The 16,385-nt window shown below is 44.8% G+C and overlaps 1 protein-coding gene across 4 annotated transcripts in view; it reads left to right on the top strand.

The window, feature by feature from the left end:
- Positions 1–16,385, top strand: part of CARMIL1 (capping protein regulator and myosin 1 linker 1) — a 596,509-nt gene that overhangs the window by 410,287 nt on the left and 169,837 nt on the right. For all 4 annotated transcript variants that reach the window (XM_030212120.1, XM_030212112.1, XM_030212103.1 and 1 more), the window contains 3 exons: positions 1,783–1,958; positions 8,866–8,953; positions 9,751–9,900. In XM_030212120.1, the coding sequence (XP_030067980.1) occupies positions 1,783–1,958; positions 8,866–8,953; positions 9,751–9,900 (414 nt within the window). The remainder of the gene's footprint in view (positions 1–1,782; positions 1,959–8,865; positions 8,954–9,750; positions 9,901–16,385) is intronic.

Below are 16,385 nucleotides of genomic sequence, written 5' to 3'. Positions count from 1 at the left end.
ACTTGCTTTAGTGGAACTGACAAAGGATTAGCACTTTAAAAGACAAAGCATCTGGAATGCCAAATACCTTCTGAATAATGTCCCAAATCAGTTTTCAATACGGTTGCAAATTATGACAGTGAAAAAGCATATGATCAAGGGATCCCACAGCAGATTGACATGACCAGCACAAATTTGATATATTATGATTTACTTTAGCAAGCTTTGCAGGCGTCCAATAGGATTTATGAAAAATATAATAAGTGGATTGTAAAAGAGCAGCTGATAGAGAAGAATGCATGGTTTTTGTCCAAAAGAGTTCCCATTCCTGACTGGAAAGTGAAACATTTAGTTCCTTTTCCCAGGTAGAAGTTAGGGTGGAACACATATTCGGTTTAGACAATTGTAGGAGTTTATACAATGCTGATGCAGATTTGGACGACATGAGGGATTGACATAAACTATTGAAACTTTGAAGTCGAAGATTGATGAGCCAGTGACGTAGGATATAGGTGGTTAATAAGCTGAGTCAGATGATCCCAAAAGGCTCTATGTGAATGAGGGATATTATAGCAGGTGCAGAAATCCTGAAAAGGAATAATGTTAACGCCTGACAACAACTGAACTGTTGACCAAATATTGGCAGAAAACCATATTTTACGAAGTTTAGGAGATGTTTTAACTGGAAACATAGAGTTATGCCAAATGGAAATATCCATGGAGTTTGACCACTTTTTAAATTTGTATTTGCTTTATTTTTGTTTGTCCCTTAAAATCCTTCTCCTGTTGTGCTTATTTCTTCAGGTTTGGTGGGAAGGGAGGGGGAGTGGAAGTGTTAGCATCTGTTTTTACATCTGTATAAAATTGGCATATTTCCTTACCTTTGTTCCACCTTTGGGGGGGTGGGGTGGTCTTGTGATAGGCTTCAATGCCATATAAAGTATTTCTAAATAATAAGTGTAAGCTTGATGTGTGCTCTCTCACTGAGCCTGGCACAAATATGAACTTTCAAAAAGCTTACAATCACAATTCTGTAGCTGTTTCTCCAATGAGCAGAACATTGCACAATGTTTGATGACATAAGTGCACCAAGCAACTAGAGTGTATTCCACAGATATGCTCAGTTCACACTTGTGTTCCTTAAGTTCCTTACATGCTGAGGTAACAATTGTCCCAATCACTTTCAGACTGTTAACAAAATGTAAAACGTTATGACCTCTGTTAAGTTCTTCACCTTTTGCTACAGGGCATGAACTATCCTCTTTTTTTTTTTTTTTTTTTTAATTGTGCCCTCAGTGATGGACATCATGGTCATGGCTGTATGATATTTGACCACCATACAAGCCTTCAGCAATTAACCACTGGTCAGGTGTCTGGAAGGGAGGAGGTCCTCCTTCAAAGGCCATCTGTACAAAAGCCTTATACGTCTGACTTATGGTTTAATTGGCTTTGATATACCACCTTCCATACAAACATCAAGGAAGTTCACAATAAAATATCAACAAAAAAAAAATGAAGGAAAATTGGAACACCAGTTTTTTTTTTTTTAGGAAAGAGATACAGACAACAAAGGAAAAGGGGAGAACAGGAGTGCAGACAGGACTTTCAGTGCGATATACTTGTCACTATAGCCAGGCAGTCACTCATCTCATCCAGCTCTGCCTCATGTCAGGTTTTATTTTTGTATGTGAACGGTGCCTACTTTTTTGTTGTCTAAAACACCACAGCAAAGTAGAGTTCTAATAAAGTCCTAGTTGGTATACATGTTTTCAGCAGTTTCCTTCCTGTAATATTAACATGCAGGCCCTACTTGAATCTATGGTGGATGCAGCCGTAGACCTTTGTCCAAATGTGATGAAGAAAGCCCACATACGGCAAGACCTGATTCAAGCCAGCACTGAGAAGATTTCCATCCCCCGAACTTTTGTGAAAAATGTCTTGTTGGAACAGTCTGGAATTGACATTCTTAATAAAATTAGGTAGGATTATAAGCAACAGTATTCATGTTTGATAGTTCTGTGGGCACATCCAGCTGTAGTTAGAAGAGCATGCACTGAACACATCTTGTATCCCTTTACCCTTCTGCTGAGAGAAGGGATTTTTTCCTGAATTGAAAGGCAATAAATTGTCGTGAAATAAATGCCTGCATATGCTTTCTATAGAGTATCCTAAGGTAAAATTATGTATAATCATACCTGATAATTTTCTTTCCATTAATCATAGCTGATCAATCCATAGACTGGTGGGTTGTGTCCATCTACCAGCAGGTGGAGATAGAGAGCAAACTTTTGCCTCCCTATATGTGGTCATGTGCTGCCGGAAACTCCTCAGTATGTCGATATCAAAGCTCCATCCGCAGGACTCAGCACTTAGAGAATTACACCCACGAAGGGACACTCTGCCCAGCTCACCACCGCCGAAACGGGGGAGGGGAATTAACCCAGCTCATCCCCACACAAGTGGGGGAGGGGAATCCATCCAGCTCATCCCCGCGGAGCGGGGGAGGGACACCACACCCGCCGATGCGGGGGGATCTGGCTTATCCTGCAACCGCAACCGCGGGAGGAGCTGACTGACCCTAACACCGCCGAAGCGGGAGGGGTACAAAGCTGCCCTACAGCCGCACGAAGCGGGAGGGAGTGCCGGCAGAATTTATGTCTCAATCCAGCCCCGAAAAACGGAGGGGAGAGGAATGCAGCAGCTCACTGTAACACAAACTCGTCTCAACTCTTGAAGAATCCAAGTGAAAGAACTTGAACACGAAGTCTTTCTGAAATAACTGAAGACTAAACTTGAACCTGAAATGCAACCAGAATAAAAACAGAACAGATATCTGGGAGGGGCTATGGATTGATCAGCTATGATTAATGGAAAGAAAATTATCAGGTATGATTATACATAATTTTACCTTCCATATCATCAAGCTGATCAATCCATAGACTGGTGGGATGTACCGAAGCAGTACTCACCCAGGGCGGGACATTGAAATCCCTGACCTCAACACTGAAGCTCCAAACCGGGCCTCCGCCCGTGCAGCCACAGTCAAACGGTAATGCTTGGAGAATGTATGAGCCGAAGCCCAAGTTGCCGCCTTGCATATCTCTTCCAAGGAGACGGATCCGGCCTCTGCCATCGAGGCCGCCTGAGCTCTCGTGGAGTGAGCCTTCAGCTGGATAGGCGGCACCTTCCCCGCGGCCACATAAGCCGCTGCAATGGCTTCCTTGACCCATCTTGCCACTGTAGGCTTAGCAGCCTGCAGACCCTTACGAGGACCTGCAAACAGGACAAACAGATGATCCGATTTCCGGAAATCATTGGTCACTTCCAAGTATCTGAAGATGACTCGTCTCACATCCAGATATTTAAGAGCAGAGTACTCCTCTGGGTAGTCCTCCCTACGAAAGGAAGGGAGACAGAGCTGCTGATTCACATGGAAGCGAGAAACAATCTTGGGCAGGAAGGAAGGCACTGTGCGAATAGTCACTCCTGCCTCAGTGAACTGCAGAAAAGGCTCTCGACATGAGAGCGCCTGGAGCTCGGAAACTCTTCTGGCTGAAGTGATAGCCACCAAAAAGACTGCTTTCAACGTCAGGTCTTTCAGAGATGCCCTCGACAAGGGTTCAAAAGGCGGCTTCTGCAATGCTCTTAGCACCAGGTTGAGATTCCACGCAGGCACCACTGAGTGCAGAGGAGGGCGCAGGTGATTAACTCCCTTGAGAAAGCGCACCACATCTGGCTGCGAAGCCAGGGAAGCACCCTTCAGGCGGCCCCTGAAGCAAGCCAGAGCCGCTACCTGGACTTTAAGGGAACTGAGCGACAGGCCTTTCTCCAGACCTTCTTGCAGGAACGCCAACACTGAAGAAATTGGAGCAGTGAAGGGAGAAAGTGAGCCTGCTTCACACCATGCTGCAAAGATACGCCAAACCCTGGCGTAAGCAGTAGAAGTAGAGCGCTTCCTCGCTCTCAGCATAGTGGCGATGACCTTGTCTGCGAAGCCCTTCTTCCTCAGACGCTGCCGCTCAATAGCCAGGCCGTAAGACCAAAGGGAGAGGGATCCTCCATCACCACGGGACCCTGATGTAACAGGCCCTGCTCCACTGACAGCCGCAGAGGATCGTCGACTGAGAGCCTGATCAAGTCCGCATACCAGGGACGTCTGGGCCAATCCGGACCCACCAGGATTACCCTGCCGGGATGCTTTGCCACCCGGTCTAGCACCCTGCCCAACATGGGCCAGGGCGGGAACACATAGAGGAGCTCTTGTGTCGGCCACTGTTGGAGAAGAGCATCTACTCCCAGGGATCGAGGGTCCCGTCCTCTGCTGAAAAAGCGCGGCACTTGGCAATTGGCCGATGACGCCATCAGATCTAGGCTCGGCTGGCCCCAGCGCTTCGTGATGTCCAAGAACGCCTGAGCAGATAGTTGCCACTCTCCGGGCTCCAAGGTATGGCGACTGAGAAAGTCCGCCTAGACATTCATGACTCCGGCAATGTGGGCCGCTGAAAGCTGCTCCAGGTTCGCTTCCGCCCACTGGCAAAGACTCATAGCCTCCTTGGCTAGAGGGGCGCTCTTGGTACCTCCCTGGCGGTTGATATAGGCCACAGCGTGGCATTGTCCGACAGGACCTGTACAGGCTACAACACCAGTACCGGGATGAACTCCAATAACACCAACCGAATGGCTCTGAGTTCCAGGAGGTTGATAGACCACTTGCCTCTGCAGGAGACTAGAGCCCCTGCGCTGTCCTTCCCAAGCAGTGGGCTCCCCAGCCCATCAAAGAGGCGTCTGTCGTGACGACAATCCACTCCGGGGTCACCAGAGGCAATCCTGCAGACAACTTGTCTGTCTGCGTCCACCAGCTCAGCGCCTTGCGCACTGCTGGGTCCACGGGAAGGCGCACAGCATAATCCTCCGACATCGGAGTCCAGCGCAGCAGCAGAGATAGCTGTAGTGGTCTCATATGAGCCCTGGCCCAGGGCACCACTTCCATCGTGGCCGTCATAGAGCCCAACAGCTGCACGTAGTCCCAAGCCCGAATAGGAGAGGCTACTAGGAACTAGTCCACCTGAGCCTGAAGCTTGACAATCCGATTGTCTGGCAGGAACACTCTGCCCACTTGGGTGTCGAATCGAACTCCCAGATACTCCAGGGACTGAGTCGGGCGCAGCTGGCTCTTCTTCCAGTTGATGATCCATCCCAGGGAGCTCACAAGAGCAACTACCCGGTCCATAGCTTTGCCGCACTCTGCATAAGAGGGGGCTCGGATCAACCAGTCGTCCAGATAAGGATGGACTTGTACTCCTTCCTTTAGCAGGAAGGCCGCTATGACCCCCATTACTTTGGAAAAGGTCCGCGGAGCAGTAGCCAACCCGAAAGGGAGGGCTCTGAACTGGAAGTGTCGTCTTAGGACTGTAAAACGCAGAAAGCGTTGGAGAGGAGGCCAGATGGGAATATGCAGGTACGCTTCCTTGATGTCCAAGGAAGCCAAGAACTCTCCTGCCTTCACTGCCGCTATAACAGAGCGGAGAGTCTCCATGCGAAAGTGCCTCACTTTCCAGGCCCGATTGACCCCTTTGAGGTCGAGGATAGGCCGGACAGAACCTCCTTTCTTTGGAACCACAAAGTAAATGGAGTAACGTCCCTTGCCAATCTGATTTTTTGGCACCGGAACGACCGCACCCAGGCGGATCAGGTTGTCCAAGGTCTGCTGCACTGCCACAGCTTGACCGGAGACTTGCAGGGAGAGAGTACAAACCCGTCTCTTAAGGGTTGGCAGAACTCTAGCTTGTAGCCGTCTCTGATGACTTCCAGCACCCACGCGTCTGAAGTTATAGTGGTCCACTCGCCCAGAAACGAGGACAGCCGTCCTCCAATCTGCACTGGGGCGTGGACCAAGGCCCCGTCATTGGGTACGAGACCCTGGGGGAGGACCGGAGGGAGCACCTCCGGGACGGCGGTCTCTGCGAAAGGAATGCTGCTTGGGGGAGAAATTCCTCTTGAAGGAAGAGGGGGCAGAGGAACCCGACTTGCCCGGGCGGTACCGACGGGCTTCCAGCAACCGTCCTCTGGAGGTACCGGGACGAGTACTAGCCCGAGCCCTGACCTCTGGTAATTTCTTGCCCTTAGACGTGCCGAGATCGGTCACGATTTTGTCCAGCTCGACCCCAAAGAGCAGCTTGCCTTTAAAAGGCAATCTAGCCAGGCGGGATTTAGAGGCGTGGTCAGCAGACCAATGTTTCAGCCAAAGCCACCGCCGCGCAGAGACTGTCTGAGCCATGCCTTTAGCTGAGGCTCTCAAGACATCATACAGCAAGTCTGCCAAATAGGCTAAGCCCGATTCCAGGGCCGGCCAATCAGCCCTCAAGGAAAGATCCGAGGGGGAAGCCCGCTGCACCATAGTCAGGCACGCCCTGGCCACATAGGAGCCGCAAACTGAGGCCTGCAAACTTAAAGCAGCTTGCCTCAAAGGACGACCTTAAGGCCGCCTCCAATCTTCTGTCTTGGGCGTCCTTTAGGGCCGTGCCACCTTCCACCGGCAACGCCGTTTTCTTAGTCACCGCAGTGATTAAAGAATCCACGGTAGGCCACAGATAGGCCTCACGTTCACTCACAGCCAAAGGATAGAGGCGGGACATAGCCCTAGCCACTTTAAGGCTCGTTTCCGGGACATCCCATTGAGCCGCAATTAAGGTGTGCATGGCATCATGCACGTGGAAGGATCTAGGCGGGCGCTTCGTCCCCAGCATAATGGCAGAGCCACCAGGGGCTGAGGGAGAGACGTCCTCCGGAGAGGAAATCTTCAAAGTGTCCATGGCCTGTAAAAACAGGTTGGGCAAATCCTCTGGGCTAAAAAGCCGCGCTGCAGAGGGGTCATCCGCTCCATCCGAGCGGGGATCTATCTCCTCCAAGGAATCCGCAAAGGACCGTTGGGAGACCTCAGACACGCTGCCCTCATCTACATCGGAGGAGACAAATTCCTCCAAGGCCTGGAAATCAACCCGAGGGCGTTTACCTCTGGGAACCTCAACCTCTTTATCAGAAGAGGGAGCAGGGGCAGCGTTTTGCATGAGGAAAGCCTGATGCAGCAGCAAAACAAACTCGGGGGAGAAACCCCCCAGACTGTGCACTTCCGCAGCCTGGGCAACAGCCCTAGACGCACTCTCAACCGGCGCTCGCAATAGCGGGGGAGAGACATGCGCATCCAAAATGGCGTCCGGCGCGAAACTCCGCGAAGGAGCCGCGCGGGAAGAACGGCGCTTAACTTTAGCCGCTTGTGCCGTCGCCCAAATTAAGGGCGTTCATGGCATTAATGTCTCCAACCTCAAGGGCGGCCCACGAAGAAGCCGTCCGAGCCGCGTGGCCGGCCAAGATGGTGGAGGCGAGGAGCGGGGGATGGGCGTTTATGGCGGGAAAAAACCGCCACGCCAGAGGAACGACCGGGACATTCATCGGTCACTAAACTGTCACCCATCAAGGGCGAATCAGGTTGTAAAACCCCCGCATCCCCTCTAGAAGCGCTCCAGCGATCCGGGGAGCGACCCTTTGCGCCCTCGCCCTCCGACGCCATATGCCACGAGGAGAAGAATCGGGGAACCCCCTGCCCGCTATAAAAAGGTAAAATTACCTGCTTGCCGCTCCGAGCTGTAACGAACTGGTGTCCCAGTGAGTAGCTGCAATGAACGTTTAAAGAAACGTCGAATTAAACGCCTTTAAAGACGTTTAAAATTTTTTTTTTTTTTTTTAAACGGAGCCAGCGGGAGGGGGGAGAAAAGGAGGGACCTGGCACCACCAGGTTTGCACTTGCTCAAAAGAGCCCTCAACCCTAGGCCTCAACAAAACCTAAGGATTAGGCTTGGAGGCCTAGCCAGAGCTGCTGCTGTGTGTGACCACCACCTGCTGAGATAGAGAACATACTGGGGAGTTTCCGGCAGCACATGACCACATATAGGGAGGCAAAAGTTTGCTCTCTATCTCCACCTGCTGGTAGATGGACACAACCCACCAGTCTATGGATTGATCAGCTTGATGATATGGAATGCATCATTCAAGGACAAAAAGCAGTTGGGCCCTGTTTTTCAAGGTCATAAAATTGATTACTTTTTTTTAAAGGAAAATAGACACATTACACAGGAAAACTGCAGAATTCAAAAGTACACAGTCATTTGCCTTTTTATAATTATTAGTATTTTGAATGGTCCCGTCTGAAATTTTCCCTGAGTACTGTTAGACCTAGGGAAAATTCATGAGCTGGCAAGTAAAGACTTTAAATAGAATTCTTATTTAAAAAATATACAGTCTCAATTTTTGTTTGTAGAACAAAATACTTCAGCAGTACAGTAACATAAGGCAAGCCTGTGTTTGCTCCCCCCTCACCAAAAGGAAGCATGTTTGTAAGGAATTGATTTTCTTGAGCAATAATATTAGTCTTTTTGCAACCAGAGTCTGATTTTAGCAAGAGAGAGAACAGAAATAGGCTACTCAAACAGAGCTTATGTAATAGTTTGGAGTCTTCCAGTCCACCCTAGACTTAATTTGTTTCCTGAACTATCAATGCGTGGTTTGTTCTGTGGTAAAGCAGACATGTAGTTCTCATTAAGGTCTCTCTTCGTTTGCCATATGCTTCTGTTTCTACCAGTAGATTTTAGGGTTTAATATTAAGATGTTTCTGGAGGCTCTTGCCTCTAGCATAGTCTACAGAGTTTCCAGAAATGGATTTTGAGCTGCCCATTGCTTCTTGTCGTGTGTTTTGTTTCATTTTCCAAATCCAGTTATGTGGGTATCAGTTGCTCTTTAACATCATAAAGATTGGAGCTGCTAAGAAATGTTGCCAGGATCTAAAGTGTAAATGAAAAACTGCTATGTTTTCATTTCCAATTTTTTTCACAGTGAAGTGAAGTTGACAGTGGCCTCTTTCCTGTCTGATCGGATTGTAGATGAAATTCTGGATGCACTTTCACACAGTCATCTTAAACTGGTGAGTGACTTGGGGCATGGGGTGAAATGTTCTTTATCAGTATTTATATGATCATAATTTGTATATCCGCTCCTATGTACAGCTTTTCATTTATTAATATTGGGATTCCATTGCCCAGTATAGAACAATCTTCATCTTTTTATAGACAGAGTCATGAGTTTCTGTCATTGGTTTGTAGTTTTGTAGTTCTTCTTTTCAGATGCCAGAGCAGCAGGGATGTTGTGCTCTAGCCCCCTTCTCTTTCAGGCAGCCTGCAAGGAAGAAGGGGGTGTGCCTGGAACAAAGCAGCGAATAGTCACTATGCTCTCTAATTTGCCCCTCTTTTCCTATTGTCCTACCTCTGGCTTGTGTTCCATCAGCTTGGGTTCCACAGTTTCACTTCTTTTGTCTATAAATTAAATTCTGTAAAATACTAAGAGGTCACTTTCAGTACTGCCTGTCTGAATAGATTTTAAGAAACCTGAATGACTGAGCCAGGCCTAATTCAACATGTAGCATTGATCCAGCAGAACTGTTATGGTAACAGAAAAATTCCAGAATTGTTCTATCTAAGCAATATGCCTCTTTATTGTATTAAGAAAAAAAAAAGTGGTAGCATTTTCAATGCTGTGTTTACAGATGTTGGAATAAGCAAGCTATCCTTACCATATCCGCTTGATGTGGTCATTTGTGAGCACTTGCAGGTTGATTTTATGATATGAAATGGTAGTATGATTTGTGGAAATCTGGTATGTAAGCAATTAAAAGGAATGTGTCTGAGGAGGCACACCACAGGTAAATATGAATTTTGCTTCCAGGCAGACCATTTGACACGGCGTGGCAAGCCACTTCCACACCAGGAGTCGCAGGAGATTGAAGCAGCTGAAGAAAAGCCAACCAAACGCTCCACCATTACAATTGAGGACTTCTCTGAAATGGAACGTTTTGAGGATATAGATACTTGCATGGTAAGTACCATATTATTTTAAAATAAAGCTCATAGGGGTCCTTTTACTAAGCTGTGGTAGGGCATACACTCATGCAGCACATACCAAAATGAGACTATTGCTAGGCTAGCGCACTCCCTGACGGTAATTTCGGATTTGGTATGCGGTCATTCCAGCGGTAGAAATTATTTTTTTAGTTTCTACCGCGAATGGCGTTTCCGACGGTAATAGGCAGTTTGACATGCTCTGAATGGTTACCACATGGGTAGCTCATGAGCCCTTACTGCTAGATCAGCAGGTGGTGGTAAGGTGTCAGGCCGTAAATAGGCGCTCTAATTTTAATTTTAGAGCATGCCCATTTCCTGGCTCATTAAAAAGAAATACCCTTTTCCCAGTCGCGGTAAAAAATGGCCCAGCGCGCGCCAAAAACATGCACCCACACTACCACAAGCCACTTTTTACCACAGCTTAGTAAAAGGACCCCACAGTATTTAAGCCTTATGATAACTTAATGAGGCAGTCACAATGGTTTGGTATTAAATATCCTGTCCAGTAAGGTTAAGGCAGCTCACATGTTTCCTTTCCAGTACTCAAAAAACATACTTTAACCTGACCTACTGATAACTAGGGGAGAGGATACTAGAAACCCATGAGGACTGTAAGAGATATTTTACTTTATATGTTAAGATAAAATATTTGAGATCTTGCAGTTGCTTTGCTGCAGTACAGTACCTTCAGGATTAAATGCATCATTTTGTTAGTTCTGAGCTTTATTCATGATTTTATGTAGTTGATATTTTCAAAGCACTTAGCCTTCCAAAGTTCCATAGAAACCTATGGAACTTTGGAAGGCTAAGTGCTTTGAAAATATGCCTCGGTGCGGCATTTGGGCATAAGTGGAAATTTGTACCACATTTTGTTATTTGTGTGTGTGGTTTTTTTTTTTTTTACTTTTAATTATTTAAACACTTTCTGTTCAAAAAAGAAAACACATGAAAAAAAACGAAAAGAATCACAAAGGAATAAAATATATATCAAAACGTCTTTGAAATTTAGTCCACGAATTTAACACCAAGAAATTAGGGAATATCTTTAAAAAAAAAAAAGAGTCTAATTTTTGAGTCAGACTGATTATTAACAGTCACAGCTACTCTAACAACATATTCTTCATCATGGAGGAGCATTCAAAGATACATTAATTTCTCCTTCCTTTACAACTATAAATTCCTGCAGTGTTTTTTTTTTTTTTTACAATAAAAGTAAATACAGATAACACCATTTAAAGACAACAAACACCTATAGGAAATTTTTAACAAAAAGGTAGCACCCAGGGTTAGAACTGTAGGCCTGAGAGCCAAGAATTCCCTTCTCCTTTTCTGAATGTCTCTACCCCACAGATGTTGCTATCATTAAGGGGTAAGATGTTACAGCAGGTTCCCCTCGTACAGCCCTTCATCCTCCCATTTAGCCCCCACAGCAAGACTGCTTACGGGTTGAGGTAGAGCTTTAAACACGGGGGATGGGGGGAATAAGTGAGGCTCCCTCCATTCTGCAGTCTGCTGCAGTTTCAGTGGGCTCAACCAGAGTGACTTGTTTCCTCTCGCAGCTGGATTCCAAACTGCTCTAGTGTTGCTTGGTTCAGTGCTGAGATGCCTCCAGAGCTAGAGGTAACACCCCTAGTTTTGGCCTTCTACTTACCCATGTTGAAACACGGGTGAGTCGCAACAAAATCCAAACAACAATGAGGGTGCCGGAGCTCACAACCAAAATCCTTGTGCCACATCTACTATAATAATTTGCACCTCCAACGTTCTGAAGCTCTCGGTTCGTAATGTCTGAAGCCTTCCGGTGACATCACCGTGTTGCCAGGGAAACCGTGATGCGACAGCTTCAGAACGTTGGAGGTGCAACTCCTTTCCACCACCCCCACCCCCTCCCCCCCCGTGCAGAGTGATGGCTCTGTTCCTTCCCCCCCAATCTGCAGGTGTGACATCGCTTCCTTCACCCCCCTACCCGTGGTTTTGGTACCTCTCTCTCGCTTTCTCTTCCCAACAGTGCTGCACAGTGTACGGGATTCTTTGGGGCAGGCAGGAAAGATCCCCAGTCTTGCCTGCCCACTGCCGGTGCTGACCCTCCCCCGCTGCCGGATCGCTCTTTGAAAATGGCAGTCTTGGCGGCCATTTTGAAGAGCGATGCAGTAGCACCGCGGCAGAGTCAGCGCCGGCAGCGGGCAGGAAAGTCTGGGGATCTTTCCTGCCTGCCCCGAAGAATCCACTGAACAACCTGGGTGGCTAGAGGGGGGCAGGGGAGTGAGGAGAATCACTGGGTATGGGTGGCTGGAGGAGGAGGGGGGGGCAGGGGAGGGGAGACAATTGCTGGGTATGGGTGGCTGGAGGGGGGACGGGAGGGGAGACAATTGCTGGGTATGGGTGGCTGGAGGGGAAGAAATCTATGATCCTCTCACCTTCCCTCTTTATACAGAAGTTATTGGGGGTTGGGGGGGTCACATAATAAGCACATTTTCATTCCTGGAGAAAACTTCAAATCCCTGTTGATAATTGCAGTTATCTGGGGGCTTAATGCAGTTGGACCTGAGATTTCGTGCTCTGTTACAATAAATGCTTGAAGCCTCGAATGAGATAAATTAATGTTTTATTCTGTTGGTTTATCTTGCAAGGAATTGCTTTTTCATTCTATTACTGTGGCTGAAAAGGTTTTCAAGTCTTTAATGTCAATTCAGAAAATATCTATTTCTATCCATGCAGTCAGCAGTAATCCCTGTGACTGATTGCTTCTAGTAAATTCAAAGGTTGGCTCTTTTATCTAAAATCACCACTTTATTTGATAAATTCTAAAGAGCATTGATCTGAGGAAGAAAAACTTGTTATTGACCTGAGAGCTGTTCCCCTCCCTGTGTTGCAGTATAATAAAGTGGCCCTACATTTGATGCTTAAATGTCATTAATTATGGTGTCATTTTGCTTAGAAGGTTGTAGAAAGATAAAATTTAGGAGGCATTTAGTTGTTGTTCAGACTCGATTAACTGCCTTTTCATTAGACAGCATAAGGCAGGATACAAAAAAAAAATGAAATGTTGCACATGCAGTTTTAAACATATTAAAAAGTGAAAATATCCATCAAAAATACAATGAAATAAAATTGGGTCCACCCATCTGTCATTCTCCTGTGAGATGAATAGATTAGGTTTCCACATGATTTATTTATAAAAATATAAATATACCCTCTCCTTGGTATTAATAGAATACCAATCAAGATGGTGTACAGTCACATACAATTCATACTAATTCTTACCTTAAAACAACATTAAAATCAAGGAGATAAATAAGATTTCAAAACTTTCCTAAACTGCAATCTTGATATTCAGGCAATCAATTACATTCTAATGCTGTTCGTACCCCAAATCAGTTTTCTGTCTACATGATTCTGGTTTGAAAATTACCTCAGGGAAATGACAGATATTTTAAACCTACTCTTTGGTGTGCACAAATTTTCAAGCTTAATTTACCCAGGTCTGCTTAAATTTCCAAAGTATGCATGCAAATACAAACTGCCCAGCCTTATCTCCAGGAACAGCACACTTAGTACAAGTAAACAAACATGCATGTAAGCTGTATGTGTGTAGAATTAGCCACATACTGGGCAAGCAATTTTATAAAAATTCTGTGCAAAGTCCCTTCCCACTCTGTTGAAATGCTGAAGTAAACAGTCACATTTTGACCAGTCTCCCGAGTGAGAGACAGTTGGATTTCAGCCTAATTTCTAGGGCAGAGGATTCAGTAGTTACCCAAGATCCTTCTGTAACACTAATTGTCTATTTCTAATTCACTTCTACCATTCTTGATGATTGTAAGCCACATTGAGCCTACAAAAAGGTGGGAAAATGTGGGATACAAATGCAATAAATAAATAGGAGCAAAGAATTTAAAGACCTTCCCCCTGAAAGTTCATGTACATTTAAACAGGGCCTACAAGATGACACAAGGTTTGTGAAAGGCACTACAATTTGCTCAAGTACTTAGGTCCATTTGATTAATTGATTGGAAGAGCAGAGCAAGAGCCTAAAACTATACTTCTCCAAGCAAGGATGGTGTATTTGTAAACCTTTTTACCTGGAAGTTCTAGCTCTTGAATTTGCTCTAAGGAAGGCCCTGCAACAAAATGTTACAACAATATACCCAGCTTATAATAAATTGAATAAATCAACTTATTTCTAAGTGCCAGCAAATTAGATCAGTGCAAATATCAAACAGAAGACTGTTCTTTAATCATTGGGTGGCAACTGAAAACATCCTGGCTCTCCAGCAAACTTTCCTTCTGTCTTGGAACCAATAGGAGAAGGATACAACTATTTAGCCTGACAGAACCATCGGACAGAGAGACTTTTCTTTAAGGAAGTACAAAATAAAATTAAAAAAAAAAATAGGGTCAGTTGGCTATGAATTGCAGCCCTCCTTACACAAAGAAATGCTTAACAAATTTTTCTGCAAGTCTCTTCCTTTGAAAAATACAAATTTGGGCCTGTTGTATTTAATTTAAACAGTTTGAAAAGTGGTATCTATTCTCTATCAAATTGCAGCATCAAAATAATACCAATAAAACTCATATTTTTCAGTGTATTGTATACAGGAGTTAGCAGTTGTGTCAATACATTCTTCAGTCTTTTCAAATTGTACCAAAAGAACCACCATTATTGCTGTTCCAAATAAAATGCATATTAATCTTATTTTCAATTGTATATTGAGTAAAGTGGTGCAGTAGCCATGTTAGTCCACTTTTTAAAGATAATAAATAGAAATAAATCAAAACAAAGAAAAGATGATACCTTTTTTATTGGACTAAATACTTTTTTGATTAGCTTTCGAAGGTTAACCCTTCTTCAGATCAGAAATAAGCAAATGTTGACAAACACAAAAGCATTCCAATGACAGTCTCAGAGGGAGGGGGAGGTTAGGTGAGAAACAGGGAGAGATGGATGGCTGATAAGAGAGTGACAAAGCAGTAGAATTTTATGGTTTATAGTGGGCTAGAAAACCCAGATCTTTAAATCCTGTCTGGTGGGTGTCAAAGTATTTCATCATTTTGATTTCAAGGTCTTACATTACTGGATTGTCTTAAAATTTCTTTTTAATATTCTTACCATAATTCTGACCTCTAAATCCCAAATCTTCTCAACTAGCTGGTTTTTTAGGTGAGCTACCTGATAATCTCTTTAAATTTTAATGCTTATTGCTTAATAATTTTAATTAGCACTGTGAAACCTCTCTCTCTTTCTGGCTTTCTTTCTGTTCCTGCCAAACTCTGATAGAAAGGAACTGCTATAATTATTGGGAATATTTAGACTTAGTTAGAAGGAAAGTTAGCAATATCTAGAGCAGTTTTTAAAAGTTAAAGCAATTGAAAATTCTTGCTCAGACTGGACCATTTGGGTCCATTCAACTAGAGCATTCCCTTGATAACAGCACTTAGCGGACACTTTGGGAGATAAGCACCCCCACAGCTGGAGGTAGGGTTGGCCTCAAACATAAGGAATACCACTTATTTCTAACTTTGCAGGTGCTGGAACTGAACCAAAAACTCCTGCAAAGGAAAGGTTTAATTCTGACCTCTAAATCCCAAATCTTCTCAACTAGCTGGTTTTTTAGGTGAGCTACCTGATAATCTTTTAAATTTTAATGCTTATTGCTTAATAATTTTAATTAGCACTGTGAAACCTCTCTCTCTTTCTGGCTTTCTTTCTGTTCCTGCAAACTCTGATAGAGAGGAACTGCTATAATTATTGGGAATATTTAGACTTAGAAGGAAAGTTAGCAATATCTAGGGCAGTTTTTAAAAGTTAAAGCAATTGAAAATTCTTGCTCAGACTGGACCATTTGGGTCCATTCAACTACAGCATTCCCTTGATAACAGCACTTAGCTGACACTTTGGAACTTATAATCCCACCCACCCCAGGGTTTGCCACTCATTTATAGCCAAACCAAACCTCATTAACTTTACTCAATCATACACAGGCAGTCTTGCAGGCTGTTACTCCAACATAGTACACCTGTTCATACCCATTTCAACCAATCAGGATGACTTTTATTCTCTGCAATAATTGTGATGCTTTAGTTTCAAGGCCAATCATCTGGAGACTTAAAGTTTGTCCTATCTGTCTTCAGCTATCTACTTTAAAACAAGAGCTCTGTAAAGTAATGCAAGAATTAGATGCAGTTAAAGCAACTTATAGGACTGCAGAATCATAACTTCTCACCACTGCCTCAAAGAATAAAACTACATAAGAACAGATGGTTCACAGTAGGCTCAGGCAGACTTCATCATGTGACACAGAAGCATCCGCCCGCACAAGTGTTGCCACTACAAAATTCTTTTGCTCCACTACAGCACTGTGATGTTCCTGAAAATAAAACTGAAGCGGAAAAAAAAGAAAAAGCAAGGAAGGGGGAACAAAAATATGAGAAGGTACCCAAAGAGAAAACACCCTCACA

The sequence above is a fragment of the Microcaecilia unicolor genome, chromosome 1 (genome assembly GCF_901765095.1).
Source record: "Microcaecilia unicolor chromosome 1, aMicUni1.1, whole genome shotgun sequence".
Lineage (NCBI taxonomy): Eukaryota > Metazoa > Chordata > Amphibia > Gymnophiona > Siphonopidae > Microcaecilia > Microcaecilia unicolor.
Note: the sequence above shows the minus strand (reverse complement) of the source record. Positions and strands in the feature narration are given on the sequence as shown.